Source organism: Hippoglossus stenolepis, chromosome 6 (assembly GCF_022539355.2).
Source record: "Hippoglossus stenolepis isolate QCI-W04-F060 chromosome 6, HSTE1.2, whole genome shotgun sequence".
NCBI lineage: Eukaryota > Metazoa > Chordata > Actinopteri > Pleuronectiformes > Pleuronectidae > Hippoglossus > Hippoglossus stenolepis.
In genome coordinates this window covers 27231580-27248048 of record NC_061488.1, presented here as the reverse complement: position 1 = coordinate 27248048, position 16469 = coordinate 27231580, and the positions used below count along the sequence as shown (strand labels likewise).

The window sequence follows — 16469 nt, the reverse complement described above, 5'->3', positions numbered from 1 at the left end:
TGCTTTCTGGCAGTGTCTTATTTCCATGTCATACATGGGAGTGGTATAGAAATGAGTTAACTGTCGTCATCATATTTCCCAAAATGTTAAAGCATTTATATTTTAGATTAAAAAAATTGCAACCATTTCAACATTGAATCATTATTCTACACTAATATGCTGTAAGTGGTTTGAATATCAATATTCAAACTGCTTACACACATTTTATTGTTTTTGCTTATTTCCCTTTTGTCTGTAGTACACTGTCACTATTTTGTCACAGCATTAAATAAAAAGGTGTGAGAAAACACATGACTTCAACAAACAAAAGACTGACTGAACAGACTATCGACATAACTGAAACTCCTTCTAGCTCTTCAATTTGAACTGCCACTTTCAACTTCATCTTTCCATACAGAGCTCAAAATGTTACAGGACACTGTTAAGCCACATTTTCTCATCAAATGAACTGAAACCATTTCAACATTAGGAAATGTTACATTGCACTCAGTTGGGAGAAAAGCGACAACAGAACTCTGTAACAAAGTTTTTTTTTACTTCCAGCCAAAACAGGAGTCAGAACAGCAGTGTGGTGAGTGGACCCCTGCACACCCTCCCCCTGCAGATGTATGTTCATTCAAAGCCGGAGCATTAGAAATGCCGATCAGCTCAGCGGCACAGAGGAGAAGCTTTCCTTTCAGCGTTTTGCTGTTGTCTAGCTCAATCGTGTCACTTTGAGGGAGTCTATTCAGAGGTATTCATGCATCTGCCTTCAGGCCACAATGGCTGCCACTTTATAAACTGTCAGCCTACTTGCCTGAAGTCTTTGGTTTATATTGTTTCCTTTTCCTTAATAAACTTGGAGGAGTTCATCAGCTCCTTCAACAGCAAATCCAGGCACAAAATAACAGACAGGCTGTATGAGCTTTTTTTCTCTTGTTAGTGTATCAGAGGGCCACATCTAAAAGCACACATGCATGCCTATTGTCTGTAGCTGCCTGATTGGGGCTAACAATATTCCACAATGCTGATGTTGAGACTGGCATTTGTGTAAAGGTACGTTTCTTAGATCCAAATCTTTTCAATTTTTCTGTGATTATTCCTGCTAAAATCACATGATCACGCTGAGGAACGTCCTCCCACAGAACATCACACAAAATGTATCTATACCAATAATTAGTTCTGATAAATTAACTGAATGAATAAGGAGTGGTAACATTTATTAACTTATTGAAAATCAACACGTTCTTTGTACAGAGATCATTAAGTTTTGAAGTTGGACTTTAGTACTTTTCTGTTTAGAACTGTATCAATTTTCAAACATAATTGTGTACATGATGCTCACACACTCAGCTTCATCATACTGAGGAGAAGGCTCAGATTACATCTCAGAATAAATTTAGAGTATGAAATTAGAATAAAATCCTGATAACAGTGCATGTAATTTTATTTTGCAATGTTGTGAAATTAATGCATTGAAAAGGCAGGCCTGTTTGTTGTGGAGCAATGAGATATAAGCTGAAAAATAAAAGTAGGCTACTTGAACACAGTGATGCCATAAAAATGTAAATCTTTAAAACCATTTCAAAGCTCTACATCTACAGCATTGCTCATACAATCAGAAATATAATTTTGCTAGATATGTTGTTCCACAAAGTAACATAACACAACAAAAACCTCAGGTAGCAAACCTATGTTTTCTTACTATACATCATTGTCACTTGTTTTTTTAAATGCAGGCAATATCATTGAATATCAAAGCTGATTACTATGGCCTGTATAATAAAAATAACAACAACAATAATAATAACAATTACGATAATAATAATACCTCTATCTAGCTGTCCTGCACTTCAAAAACATGTTTTTTTGTATCGATTTAGATATTTGTAGTTTAATAAGAAAGAAACCAGCTTACCTCATCACAGACAAATGCAATACAACTGATTCAGGTTATAAAATCATCTTGCAATAAGAATGCTATCATATTTTGGTGCAATGTGTCCACCACAATCATAATTATTACAACTGTCTTTAGACACCCGTCTGTATATCAAGGTATTTGTTTAATTTTTTTCATATTTTTTCATATTTAGTTCATTACTGCCAAACATGCAGGTATCTCTGATAGGACCTCATTACTTTTTTTAATGATCAGATGATGAGAGCAAATAGCCAGAACATCTGGTAACAATTAATTTACAATTTCATTTTAATTTCACTGCATGAATCAGATTTTGATTAAACATGGATTCTTAAATGTTAATGGGTAACAAAGGATTAAACCTTTAAGAGAAAATAAATGATTTGCTTGAGTATTTAGTAATTGCTGAATAGCGACAGTTACAGTTGTGGAAGACAAAACGGAATTGTTGGGTTTCTCTATAATTTTTAACGTCTTGACCTTCTATGCAAAGTGCCTTGAGATAATGTATATTATAATTTGGCACTATATAAATAAAATTGAATTGAATTGAAACATTTTTTACAGTGTAATTAGAAAAGGAGAAAGCAGTTCATTAGAATAATATAATTTGATGCTACTAGTAATGTATTATTTATCAATTTAGGACCATTTGAACAATTTAGAGCAAATTATTAAAAGCACAGACCTAATTTCAAATGAATTAACAGACAACATAATAAATCCCTGTGACTGAGCTCCGCTGTTAAATTGTATTTTCTACAAACTGCAATAAAGTTTGTCAGTGACAGATGTGGTGTGCATTTTTAAGATCAATACTCAACATTTTCTATTTTTGCATCCTGTAATATTGTATTTTACATAGCTGTCAGTATCAGTATTAACCCTTTAATTTTGTTGGTACCTTATTCATACAAGAAAGGTATACAGCATATCAATCAAATATGATCAGCAGCTCATTAATCCAGTGCTTCTGTTAAGAGCGCGCTCCCTGATTTATTTACCTAAAGATGCATTGTGAACAATGTTCAGTTCTTGTGTGTGTCGCAAATATTTGAATATGTGCCTCAAATTATTTCAATGCAGTGACGGAGACATGGCCATTAATCCACTTTCATACCTTTCAGCAGCGTGAACATTTACCCCCCACCCCGAGAAAAAAAAATACAGGAATACCAGGCTTTTATGCCCCAGTAATCTCTGTATATTTAAGGTCATTTTCTAGCCAATTACACTGGATGGTTGCATTTGGTGAATGTGATTTCTTACATGGATTGATGGAGAAAACCATGAATAAGCCATCTAATAGATCCAAGCACACAGACCTCTGTATGGAAATTTCAATCAGGATTCAGAGATGAATTAGGCCACTCTGAAAATAATTCCTTCATCCATTTCCCAAACACAGGAAACGCTAATATGAATAATCAGTTATACACACTTCAGCTTTATTTTCACTCTGTCTCAATATGTTTGGTCATTTCTTTGAAAAAGAAAAACAGAAAAAAACAGATAATAATAGGATTAAAAAAGAAAATACAATATACGGTTGTTCCCTTTAAATAAATTATAATAATTTCAGTTACTGATATAATACTTGTTTGCCTAATGTTATCAGGTCACTGAGGGCACTAAGGTCATATTCTGTTTACTGGCAAAGTTTGGGACTTAATATTATAATTGATTGTATAATATACAATCAATTATATTTGAAGCCTTACAGTAAAACAATGCACTCAGTACTTTGTACAGTCCAGCATACAGCCCTGCTATCTATTTATGATATTTCTTTCCGTTTTTTCCTCAATCATTGACAGTTGATTTTGTTAATTCTGAATATCATCTTTCAATAAATTTTTCAATTATCAAAGACTATATTGTGTTGTCCAAATTTAAAGCAAATCAATAATCAACATAATCTAAAGTAGATATTAACAATATGCCCATGATATTATCCATTATATGATTTGAAAGACATGTCGCATATGTGAAAATAAATGAATGTGTGGATGAAAGAACGAACCTAAAAGACCATGGTGAAGTGGTGTAGTGCCGAATCCTGTGGTCAGGGAGCTGTGTTTTCTAAACGCAGCTCTGTTTGATCCTGCAGCTAAGTATGAGGAAGGAACCTCTCAGTGGTTTGTCTGTAATGAGCTCTTGGGTCAAATTAGTTGGATGAAAGCAGATGTCTCCTGCCAAATCCCGACACAGTGGCAGCTAACAAACCAATCAAGCACAAGATATTAACTTAACCTCTTAAAACCTCTATTTTTACCTTCAAGAATTTCACTTTTCTTAAATTAAAAATGTAAAATAAAAATAACTGAGAAAAACATTCAAACCCTAAAATGTATATGATGGGACCATTCTATCAAATTAAAATATTCAGACTTAGGCTGTATTTTTCTGGTTGACATATTTGATAAGTTTGGAAGCTATAAGATCTCTTCTCATTTTAAATAAGTTCCATGTGTTTGAAAAAACCTTTACCATTAAATGTGTTTGTTAAAAACTGCTCCACTGACAACATCTAGTAGTGTGTGTGTAGAAAAACAGCATGTATTTCACACTGGAGCGGCACAGCTGCAGTTCATGAGCTCTCCACAGCTGGGGCTTCACCACAACATGCAGCGAGGGCTCAGCTCAATTAAAGACCAACCAAAGTGTTGACATTTTATTAATTTGCTGTTGCCATATTGTTTGTGTTATGCGTTGTGTTTCTCTGTTTGCCTTTATCCTGTGTGTATCCTTTGCAAATGGGATGTTAATGGGATGCCCAATGCTTCTGACTGCCCTCAACCCCATTTTGCCTGTTTGCTCTTTGTGCACGGCTCCTCTTTTGTTGGCTGATCAGCTTCCCAATGGGTCGCCAGACAAGATTCTTGGCATTTGTCGGCGAAATGAAAGGAGGATTAAGGGATGGCTACTGAACACTCCATAGCAAAGAGTGGGCTGCTATTCTCCTATTCAAAGCCCCCTCTCTGTTCAGCAGCTAGCCTTTATACATGTTTGTTTTCTCAAACATATCACTGAGAAGTCCAGAGTGCTACAAGAAATAAAGGAAAATCAACAAGTAGGTCAGACCTGACAAAAATGCTAATGGTTGTTGAGAAACAGCGGAAACCATATTCAAGGTTTTAATTACAACTGTTACAGTTTCACCGATTATTGTTATTACTATTACTATAACTTTTATGATTATTAAGATTATTATTATTATTATTATTATTATTACTAGGATCATTATCTAACCAAAGGGTCGGCGGTTCAATCCCAGTCTACTCCATACCACTTGCTAAAGTGTCCTTGGGCAAGATATTGAACCCCAAATTGCCCCTGACAGTTGTGTTGGCAGTGTGTTAGCAATGTGTGATAAAGAAATAGATGCACTGTATGAATGTGTATGGGTGAATGGAAAAACTGTACTGTAGAGTGCTTTGAGTGGTCATCAATATTATTAGTATTATTAACAATGTTTTAACTCTCATCAAATTTATTTATATATATATATGTTTTAATTAATGTGTAATTAATAGAATTTGACATTTTCTAAGAAGAACATGTGGGAAACACATGTTAAATGGTTCCCATGGAGCACTATGAATGAAAATATATTACATATGTAATACAAATTACTAAATGTCTATGCCATCTGAAAATTTCATTTGTGTTTTTAATGGCACGTTTCATATGTTGAAACCTAAAACTAAAACCTTGTTCTCATACTTTTACATCGGGGGCTGGGCCCAGACAGATCCTGTCTCATGTGGTAAATGGGCTTTAATTAATAGACAGGCAAGCCTGAAAGCAGCACTGGCACCAGCTAATATGATGAACTCTCATTGTGGCAGTGTCACCTCAAATGTCTCTGATAAGCAAAAGCAGGAGAGGATCAAAGCCTTTAAGCTGCTCACTTTGCTCCAACAGCTTCCTCCTCTCCTCACCTACTTTTTGCTCCTGTGCTCTAAGACTGTGTGCTGAGGCAAACCTGGAGACAGCACATGAATCCTGTCCTCAGGTCAGCACGTCACCACAGCTGCTGCATGAACACAACAGGAACAGCCTCAGCGTTCATCACGCTCACTAATAAAAAAAACATCTCTGTACGTTAGTCTTGATGTGGCGTTTCCAAGCCATATTTCACTTGCTTTTCATGACACAATATTCTTATAGGAGAGAAATATTTTGCAGTCATTCCATAGAAGCCTCTTTTAGAACTGATGTCCCCAGAGGGGGTAAAATCCCATTTGCTAAACACTAAACCTCTGCACCTACAGTGACCAAGCACACATCCGCCACAATTTATTCGTCACAAATATTGAAATTATTTATTATAAAGGTTATTTGAACAGACTGTAAATCAGACAGCTTTAGGAAGCAATAATAACATGTATAGCTGCTACAACAATTTTAGAATTATTAGTTGTAAGAACATGATCAGTGATAATTAGAAAAATATTGCAGACCACCAAAACCTTCATCTTATGAATATAAGGTGTGCTATATGATTTTATAGTGAGGTGTGTCTATCAACATTTACACAAAGGTGTCAGTGTCTTATTTCTGGTTATATTTGGCCATTGTGCATGATGTGTGATTTTCCATTTGATTGGCCATTTTTATAGAAAATTTCAATTCAATTTTACGTTATAATATATCATGATATTGTAATATTTATACATTTTCCAAAACAATTTTTTGATGCTGTAATGGACAATGTGACATATTTGTCTTTCAGTCACTAAATGACTGGAATCACTGCCTGATGCCTGTTTTTCAGGATGTTTAAAGACATCACCTTTACATTTAAATAACTTCCGGTCTGAAAAACATGAGCCCAAGATTGCAGCTGAAAAATAAAAATGATATTAAATAAAGTCTCATTTGTTTATTCTAATTATTTGTTTAGTGAGGTCAAAATAAGACATTCATGTTTTTGATGTCTCTAAACTGCTCATTTAGTCCAACCCACAGTCCAAACACTTTACACTAACAAAGGAGATGAGCATGTCAGCATGATTATCATGAAAACGATGACATAATTATTAATGTTTATACGACTCATCTGTATTGCACATTGGCTTCCAATTCCCTCATCTCTTTTTTAATATGTCCCTTATAATGTGAATTTTTGGTGCGAGGCAGCGGGGAGGAAAGGGGAGGTTAATCCCAGTTTAATACACAGATGCACAGCCCAGGACCAAGGTTGTGATGATTGTGTTATCTCCAGCCAACATTTGGGTCCCCCTCAATTTCAACCCGGCAAAATAGCTGGGAGAAAGTGCAGTATGTGTGGATGCCCGGGGAAAAGTGTTATTAATAGCTGCAATAGAACTTCCCACAGCCTGCGCTCTCCTTAAAGCTGCCTCTTGTCACTTCCACTGAATTTGTTTGAAGTCCTCCCCGACCTTTTTTTTCTTTCAAGGAGGCTTACTCTGGACTCCAAAATTCATAGTACTACAGTACATGTATGCATTTCTTTGGTATACAGCATATTGATTCAGTGCTGCCTTAAAGTGCAGATGAATAGACTATATAGCAGTCACTGTCAATGGAGACATCAAAACAGATACAGTGTGTGGTTTGACCAAAAGCAGACAGCTCCATTATATGGGCCCCTATATGGAATGAAATACATCTTCTGTTATGTTACTATATGTGTTATATATATATATATATATATATATATATGCATAAACACTGACATCTATCAAAAATCGAAAAAAAACCATATAGCTTAAGATGAGAAATACAATTATGTGCAGTGCAGGCCTGTACTTTACAACACGTATAGTAGATGTAATATACCTGGAGTCATTTCTTTTATGCAAATATGAGTAAGTACATCAAGATGGATGAGCAGCATGTATTTGTGATATGAGCCAATTATAAATTGGCTAATTGTAAACATTTTATGATAAATCTCCTATAATGTATATTGATTTTATGTGTATAAGCAGTTTGTGATGGGTTTTAACAAATATAAATTGGACTAATTTGTATATGCAGCCTGCCCTTGCTGTACATTAGTGCTGGCGTAAAAAGCAGTATCTCATCTGATGAAAATGAGACTAAATGTGTTTGTCACATATTCAGACTAACACTGCAGCTAAAATACACACGCTCTCCCTCACATTCTGCCAACATGCCACCAAAAGCAATCCCACAAAAACAAATGAAATGAATATTCAAAAATACAATCTAAACAACACGAGAGGAAACCTTAAAATCTCATGAATTTGCGCTGCAGGCTTTACACCACGAAGTCAGCCACTGAAAGATGAAAGTGAAAAGAAATAAAAGGCTCAATTTAATCTGCTTTAAAGCTCTTCAACTGAACGCATGTGCCTGGAACTGTGAGAGTGAGGGCTGATAGGGGATAAATATATTTCTTACCATGCCTTTGAGCTATTACACCCCTCTCCAACACAGACACCTATTCAACAGACACCAGTTTCATTACCAGCTGTAATAGGCTAAGTCTTCAAATTATTAAATGCCAGGCCAAGATGACAGAAAGACACGCAGAAGGCTGAAGAAGGAAGAGGGAAGGGAGGAAGAAGGAAAAGAGGACAGTTGTGAATAATTTTGATTTGAAAAGAGAACATGTCTCCAGTTGAGCCAGTGGTCAGGAGGCAGATGCTACTTACAGGCCCACTACAAAAAACAGCTTCTGCAGTGTCACCCAGCAAGTTATACGTTTTTGGTTGTTTTCGCAACTTGTAAATGAGGCAATTTGTGATTTGTGAATATGGGCTATACAAATAAAATTTGATTGATTGATTCAGCTACAAAAATGTATATATATAAAAATTTGAATTCACTGTGGGAAACGGGTGTAAACATTATGTCATTATGATCTCGTAATACATATAGCCTATATATAGCTCGATACTAGACACTAAATATGTATCTCTATTTTATAGAAAAAATTGATCCTCAAGAAATTACCTATAAATGAATCTTAATTTAGTTTCATTATTACTGCTTCATAAATATGTATATAATTAATTTGACTTGATGTGAATCATTTGCTTATTTAAAATGTAGGCCTACAATATATGAGCTAAAATTGAACTACACATATCTTGATTTTGATATAAAGGCCCGGGATTGTGGATTGTTTTAATTCTTGCTAGCGGTGTCCTTTATAAATCAAATACAGTTTGTTTGCGGTGTATATATTTCACGTGGCCGACGCACAGCTCCCACACGGGCCGCACTGAGGCGGCTGGCCCCCCGCTCCGCAGCGGGGCTGGTGTTGCTGTCAGGCCGCTTGTAATTGATATTGACGGGCACATCGGTCATGTGTCAGCGCCGCTTTCAACAGAGCGTTTAACCAGCACCACGGGAGCTGCATCCACTCCCGCTCCCCGTCATAAATAATTAAGGTGCCGCTGTGTCTGCTGGGAGAGCCGCTTACAGCAGGAGAACCGCAGCGACTAAACGACCATTTACAGGCCAATTTGTATGAGCGCTGAAAGCAGCACGTACCTTTGTCCCCGAGAATACCGTCGATACTGTGTTTCGTTTTCTTCTCCCCATCTTCATCCTTTTTATCACACTCATCCTCCTCGTCCTTCTTCCCAAAGCGAGCTCGAAGCACACGGCTGATTGAACTCACTGCCAACATAAGAGCATCTTCAGTCACACTAATAATGATAATAATAAAAATAATAATTATTATTATAATAATTATAATAATAATTATAATAATAATTATAATAATAACCTTCGTTTCTCTACAGGCGACAACCACGGCCTTGTTTATTTTGTATCCATATGGGGAAACAGTCAAAGTAAAAAGTATAATTAAATGGGGCTTACCAGGGGAGGCCTCACCTGAAGGGACTGTGCTTCTGTCACACACTCCGTCCTTCAGCAGTTTATCCCTGATCTCCCAGCTGAACATGCCGGGGTTGTCCCGCTTGTACTCCTCTATCCGCTTCTCCACGTCCGGCGTGGCTACCTGCTGTAGATCGGACAGAGACCGGACCGAATATCAGTATAATGATACGAGAGAGAGAAGGAGAGAGATAGGGAGAAAGAAAGAACGAAAGAAATTAAATATGAACATTTCTTCTTCTTCTTCTTCTTCTTCTTCTTCTTCTTCTTCTTCTTCTTCTTCTTCTTCTTCTTCTTCTTCTTCTTCTTATTGTTGTTGTTATTATTATTATTTGTATTAATATTATTGCCGGCTCCTCTCACCCTGGGCTTGCTGCCTCCGATAGCTCCGGGCCGGATGGAGCCGGTCTCCTGGTAGCGACACAGAATCTTGGAGACGCAGCCGTGGGAGACGCGCAGCTGGCGGGAGATGACGCAGGGCCGGATCCCGTGATGGGCCATCTCCACGATCTTGTGTCGGATGTGGTTGGGTAGCGGGCGGCCGTTGATGAAGACCCCTCCGAGCTGGTTGACACGTCCCTGGCCCAGAGGAGTGGACACTGTTGGGGGGACAGACAGACAGTTGGACTCTGTCGGGCTGATCTGGCTGAAGGCCTAACATATGAAAGTGGCCCTGCTGTTATTATTATTATGACCCTGAGGAGGTGAAGAGACATTTATACCGTCTTTATTATTCACATCACGTCGTCCAAATACTGATGAGATCATCTGGTTCTCCTTTCGTGTTTGATTTGAATTTCCAGACACTCGAAGAAATCCCATATGTTTTCTTTATAGACACTTTTCTGGGAATTTAAACTGTTCCTTTCTTGGCCAAATAGCCAGTGGACAATTAATCAATGAAGTGCACCTATATGTTAAATAGCATATAGCCAATATTAAGATGATATCACATTTTTGTATAGTATTAAAATAATTTTCAATATGAAGAAGTGATGGAGTTTCCTCACAGCAAAGTATGTTACTGTATTTAATCTGAAGATGTCCTTTCCAGTTAAATGTTCCTTTCCTAATTGACCTGATGTTCCGCCTCCTCTCACTGGGGCTGTGTGCGGCCTACCTTCCAGAGGGAATCCAGTGCGGGGATAGTTCTGTCCGGGAGCCGGGCGCATCATCCGCGGTACCGTTCCTGGCAAAGACGACATTGCACCATTAACAAAAACAAAATATACAAAAATAAAAAACAAAATAAAAAAAAGTTTCTAGATGTCCAGTTCAAAAGCAGTCTTGTTGGTCAAGTATTTAAGGAGATAGAAAATGACAGACAGATCCAGAGAGAGGTGCAGGAGGAGAGGGAGGTTTAATGTGAGTGTGAAAGCCCCCGAAGCAGAGTGAGACAGTCCTTACACTGTTAATGTGTTCACACTACACAGCTGCTCCGTCTCTGACACCAGCTTATTTAACCGCTGTGAAGGCTGGACTCTGTCTCAGTCTCCAGGACAAGTCTGGGCCATGCAGGCTGGAGGAGGGGGGGACGGACTGCGAGCACCGATAGGTTCACGGAGCCTTCTCTTATTCGAGAGGGAAAAGCTCCAACAAGTTTCAGCAGCCAATTGGAACGAAGGGATGGAGATGCACACACACACACACACACACCGTCAGAACAGCACGGAGCCTACACAATACACTCAGACTGAAACACACTGCACAGCCTCGATAGCAGCTCACCTAACAAACTGGACACACAAACACCTGTCAAATGCTATCCAATGCAAATCAGCTATACAGGCGATCCGTGTGTTGATGCAGGCCTGTGGCATTTCTCTTCAGTTTTGATCTGCAGCTGAAGACAAACACATCCCAATGATGCTACTGAGCATCGTAATAACTAAGCAAAGGGTGCAATCTAATATCAACTGAGGGGGGTTAGAGACAGTCACTTTGACTGACTTGTGTTCAGTAGCTGAGAGTTGAGAGATAGACCTTTGGGTTTATTGGTTTTTCTTCTGGCTGTATATGGTGCAGTTACAAGAAGGAAAAACTATGTAATGTGTGTAAAATATAACACAATATAGAAAAACACACAAAATATACAGAGCAAATAAACATTAGAAAAGCAAATACAGTATTCACTAGGCAGAAAAGGAAATTAGGCTAGTTCGTGGCTGTAGAACATATAGGATATAAAATGTAGAACCATATGAAAAGCAGAACAGATTATGAATATGCACTCTGTGAAGGACCAAAATAAACTTCAAAATTAATTTCAAAATACGATGTAATGTAGCGTACACCTTATAGGTAGTAGTACATTAGTGAATAGCAGTAGTTTTTCAACAGCACACTAATAAAGTACAGACAGTGGTTATTCAGGGAATGCAGGCCATTGGATCACACAGGCTAAATATGCAGTAAACAGCACTGCCATTACAAGAACAAAAAGCCTAAATAATTTCAAATTAATTAAATGAAATATATGTGCTGTAGTAGTTATATTAATAATATTAATAATAATTATAATAATTATTATAATTGTAATACACTTCACTTTGGCCAATGGACAGTACTTTACCACTTCCAAACTAAATCTGTGGCCCTGTTTTGTTATTCTGTATATAACAGTAGAACACTGTATCGGAATGAAAATGTCAGTAACATGCTACTTGAATAAAATACAATACATGTACACAATACATAAGTGGCTGTAACAACAGAAATACACCTCTTTTTACTGCAGATATCCATCCAGTAGCACAAGGATGGATTGAATTACAAATATGCTCTCTGCAGTGCTGGAGCTGCTTTTCTCTCACTCAGTAGCAACGTAGGTTAGCTAAACTCACCCATGAGCGGCCCTCTCTTAGCTGATCGCCCTTTACAGCTCATATTTTTGGACATTTTTTCTGCAGTAAAATATTCTAAATGCAAAGTTAGCTTTTCTTATTTGCAACTTTTCCAGTTGTAAAAAACGTGATGAATCCCAGATAGTTTCTGTTTCAACAAAGCTTGGGTCTATATCTCTGGAATCATTGTCTAAACTCGTGTTCAACAAGCTAATCTTGCAAGTTGTGAGACAAACAATACTTTATATTAGTAATTTATCACTTACCCTGTTAAAAGGTTTTTTTATTTTTTTTATTTTTTCCTTACTCTTGTTGAGGGTTAAGGGCAGAGGATGTCCAACCTTGTTAAAGCCCTATGAGACAAATTGTGATTTGTGAATATGGGCTATACAAATAAAATTGTATTGATTGATTGACTTACATCTGACATCAAATCAATCAATCAAATTTGAATTGTATAGCCTATATTCACAAATCACAATTTGTCTCATATGGGCTTAATAAAGTGTGACATCCTCTGCCCTTAACCCTCAACAACCTCAACCTCAGAGAGAGCCTTATCTGACGGATCCTCCCCCAGGACGGACAGCAGTGCAATAGAGGATCTTTTGGTTGTGTAGTTTTCCCCCTTTCCAGGTCTTCATGGAACCTTCATGGTGCCTAAAACTTGCTTGTTGTCCTCCATCATGATCTGCCACCTCTCAAATGATTTTTGCACCTCTGGACCTTTTACTTTTTTATTAGTTATTATTTGCTATTTTACTTTGAAGTTACTTACCTTCTGTGTCTATTTGTTGTTTTTCTTCCTGTCTTTGTGTTTCTACGTGTCTGATGTTTCACTTGTGTCCAGATATTCGTTGCCTTCCCTGCTTTTTTAGTCTCTATGCTCGCAGTCCACTTTGTCAATTTATCTACACAGTCTGACCTCATGCTCCTGTTGTCTGGAGATTGCTCATTATGTCACAGTAGGTTTAAGTTTGGATTACAGTAAATATTTATATAGTGCTTTTATATATTTACATAGTCTTTTTCTAGTTCTGATAATCAGTCAAAGAGCTTTACAGTAGTTTTTTGCCATTCACACAAACATTCAGTGCATGGGCAGCACATTTGAGAACAGCACAGCCATCAGGGCAATTTGTCACAGCTTCCCCTTATTATCAGCCTGCCTCCCTTACTAACATCAAAAAGCCTACTCTATTGCATATCTGTCCTGGAAGACCAATCTCTCCTCTGCTTTTCCTGACGTTTGGGGAGTTTTCCAATGCTACTGAAAGACAGTAATTATGTCCCATTTACAATTTGGAACCACGGCTACAGTTCGGGAGATCACCAAGAGAACGTTGTTTTTTTTACATTAATCTACACATTAAAGACATGCACACCCCAGTGATTATACAAAAACAAAATCAGCCAAGTATGTATGTGCACATATAGAGAATTTAACAAAATATTTGCATTAATCTCAATGGACTTACATAGTAAACTAACACACATTACTATTTTATTCTGAATATTAAGTTAAGCGTAGTGCAAAAAATAAACCATGAATTTTTCTACAGTCATGATGGTCTGTTGATGTCAGTTCCTATCCTGTACGATGGCCAACCCAAACCAGATGATTTTAGATTAGCAGAGAAAGGACTGGATGACGGCTTTGTAGAACTGAATAAGAGGCTGTTGTGGCAGGTTGAAATTCCTGAGCTGAGGCAGGAGGTACATCCTCTGCTGAGCCTTCTTGGTGATGGTGGTAGTGCACCTCTGGTCCTGGGAGATGGTGGATCCAAGAAACTTGAAGGTTTCCATGTAGAGGATGGGGATGGGGGGCAGTGTTGGGGAGGGGGCTTCTCCTACTGTTATCTCCACAGTTTTGAGCGTGCTGTTATAAGCTACAGTGGAGGATTTCATGGATGATAATATTGAATTTCAATTCAAGTCAATTTTATTTGTATAGCACCAAATCACAATATACATTATCTCAATGCACTTTACATAGAAGGTCAAGACCTTGAGCATTTTTGAGAAACCCAACAGTTCCCACAATAAGCAGCACTTTGGCAACTTTGGAGACTGTGGAGAGAACAAACTTCCTCAATAACTGGAAGAAACCTCTAGCAGAACCAGACTCATGAGGGCGGCCATCTGCCTTGACCCGTGAATGCGAAGCTGAAGTGTACAAATCAAGGCCGTAGTCATGAAGTGAACATTGGGGGGGACCAAAATCTCACAACTCATTATTAACACACAAGATACATTTTTTATGTATTTTGCTATTTAAAGGGGACATAGCATGCCCATTTTACCACAAGTTGATATGGTTCCTTGGGGTCTTAATGAAATGTCTGTAACATACTTTGGTCAAAATACCACAAGGATCATTTCAAACAGCACCCTTTTTACCCTGTATAAAACAGCCCTCCACAGAGTGACCTGTTTTGAGTGCCTGTTCCTTTAAATGCTAATGAGCCAGCTCCCCTCCCCCTCATGATTTTAAATGATATAAATTACATATTTTATATGATATAAATTATCAAATATGCATCCCATACTTTGTATTCCCCTTCTGTTGTCCTGGAGTTTTAATTTTCCCAATCACATAATTAATGTCCCCCTCTGCCCATCCACTACAAGCACACAAGCAGACAGACAGAGAGAGAAAGAGAGGGGGCTATGAAGACTATCATTTACCCCGAACCCCGACATTCAATGGGTACAACAACAAGCGAGAAATCAGAATCGCGGGCTGACCTTATATATACAGTCTATGGGGCTGACCAGCGGAGAAATGCACATCCCGTGTGAACAGCCAGGCGGCTGCGCGCTGAGGACGGCGCTGCGCTGCCTCGCAGCGGCGCTCTGCCCGGTGTAAACCCGGGCGTAACTACTGTAACCCGGCGGAACTACTGTAACCCGCGTACAGTAGTGCTGAACACTGCGGAAGTCTTCCACACTGCTGGCTGTGTGGCGCTGACACAAATTCCAGCTCACGCATGGGAGAGCGAGCGGTCGCTCCCGAGCAGCTGCTGCAGCCTCCCAGTCCCAACGATCCAGACAAATGCCACATGTGAGTGAATTGCGGGCTGACCAGCGGAGAAATGCTAGTCCGGTGTGAACAGCCAGGCGGCTGCGTGCTTGGGAACGGCGCTGCGCTGCCTCGCTGCCTCCGGTGTAAACCCGCCGTAACGAGTGTGGGGGGACGGGGGGTGAGGTGGGGGGTGGGCCAAGGCCATGTAGGGAGACTTCCAGTGCCTTGTTACGACACAAAACCCAGGAAGCTCAATCGAGTCACTCAAGCATGACGTTTCTGACTTAGAGGAACTATAACAAAACGCGCGAGTGTTTTTTTCCCAGAGTTTTTGGGTTGGTAGACATGCCAGATACCCACATTAACCTGTAGAAGCACTAACAAAGTGGAATTTGCATGCTATGTCCCCTTTAAAATAATGTTTAATACTGCATTGTAAGTCTAGTGCTAGGTAATATAAACATGTTTATGTGGATTGTATATAACTTTATAAATTAATTTTGTATATTCTTAAAAATACAATTATCAAATTATATAAAATATACATAAATATGTAAAATATTGAGATACAAATCAGGGCTGTGAAAGTTAACACTATAATAACGATTAACGCCAATTCCTTTTAACGACACACATTTTTTCGATGGGCGAATTAACGAGCGCACGTTCTGGGATCATGACCCTCGCCCCGCCTTGTAGTTAGTGAAATCAGGAAGTGTTGGAGCTGTAATGTTGTGGATGGCAAGCAGAAACAAGCCTCAAATGGATAAAGAAAAGGGTCTTTTGAATAGCAAGTTCAGCTTCAAAGTCAAGCCAGGTGGTTCTCTCGACAAGACCAAAGCTATATGTATTT

General features: G+C 38.4%; 1 protein-coding gene across 5 annotated transcripts in view; it reads right to left on the bottom strand.

Moving 5' to 3' along the window:
- Positions 1–11273, bottom strand: part of LOC118111049 (paired box protein Pax-7) — a 60218-nt gene extending 48945 nt beyond the window's left edge. For 2 of the 5 annotated variants that reach the window (XM_035159330.2, XM_035159327.2), the window contains exons 1-4: positions 10869–11223; positions 10112–10347; positions 9746–9875; positions 9398–9526 (exon numbers count right to left, since the gene is read on the bottom strand). In XM_035159330.2, coding sequence (XP_035015221.1) covers positions 9398–9526; positions 9746–9875; positions 10112–10347; positions 10869–10953 — 580 coding nt within the window. In that variant the 5' untranslated portion in view covers positions 10954–11223. Of the gene's footprint in view, positions 1–9397; positions 9527–9730; positions 9876–10111; positions 10348–10868 lie in introns of all 5 variants that reach the window. The other 3 variants (XM_047340375.1, XM_035159328.2, XM_047340376.1) reach the window with 3 other exon arrangements.
- Between the last annotated feature and the right edge of the window lie 5196 nt (positions 11274–16469).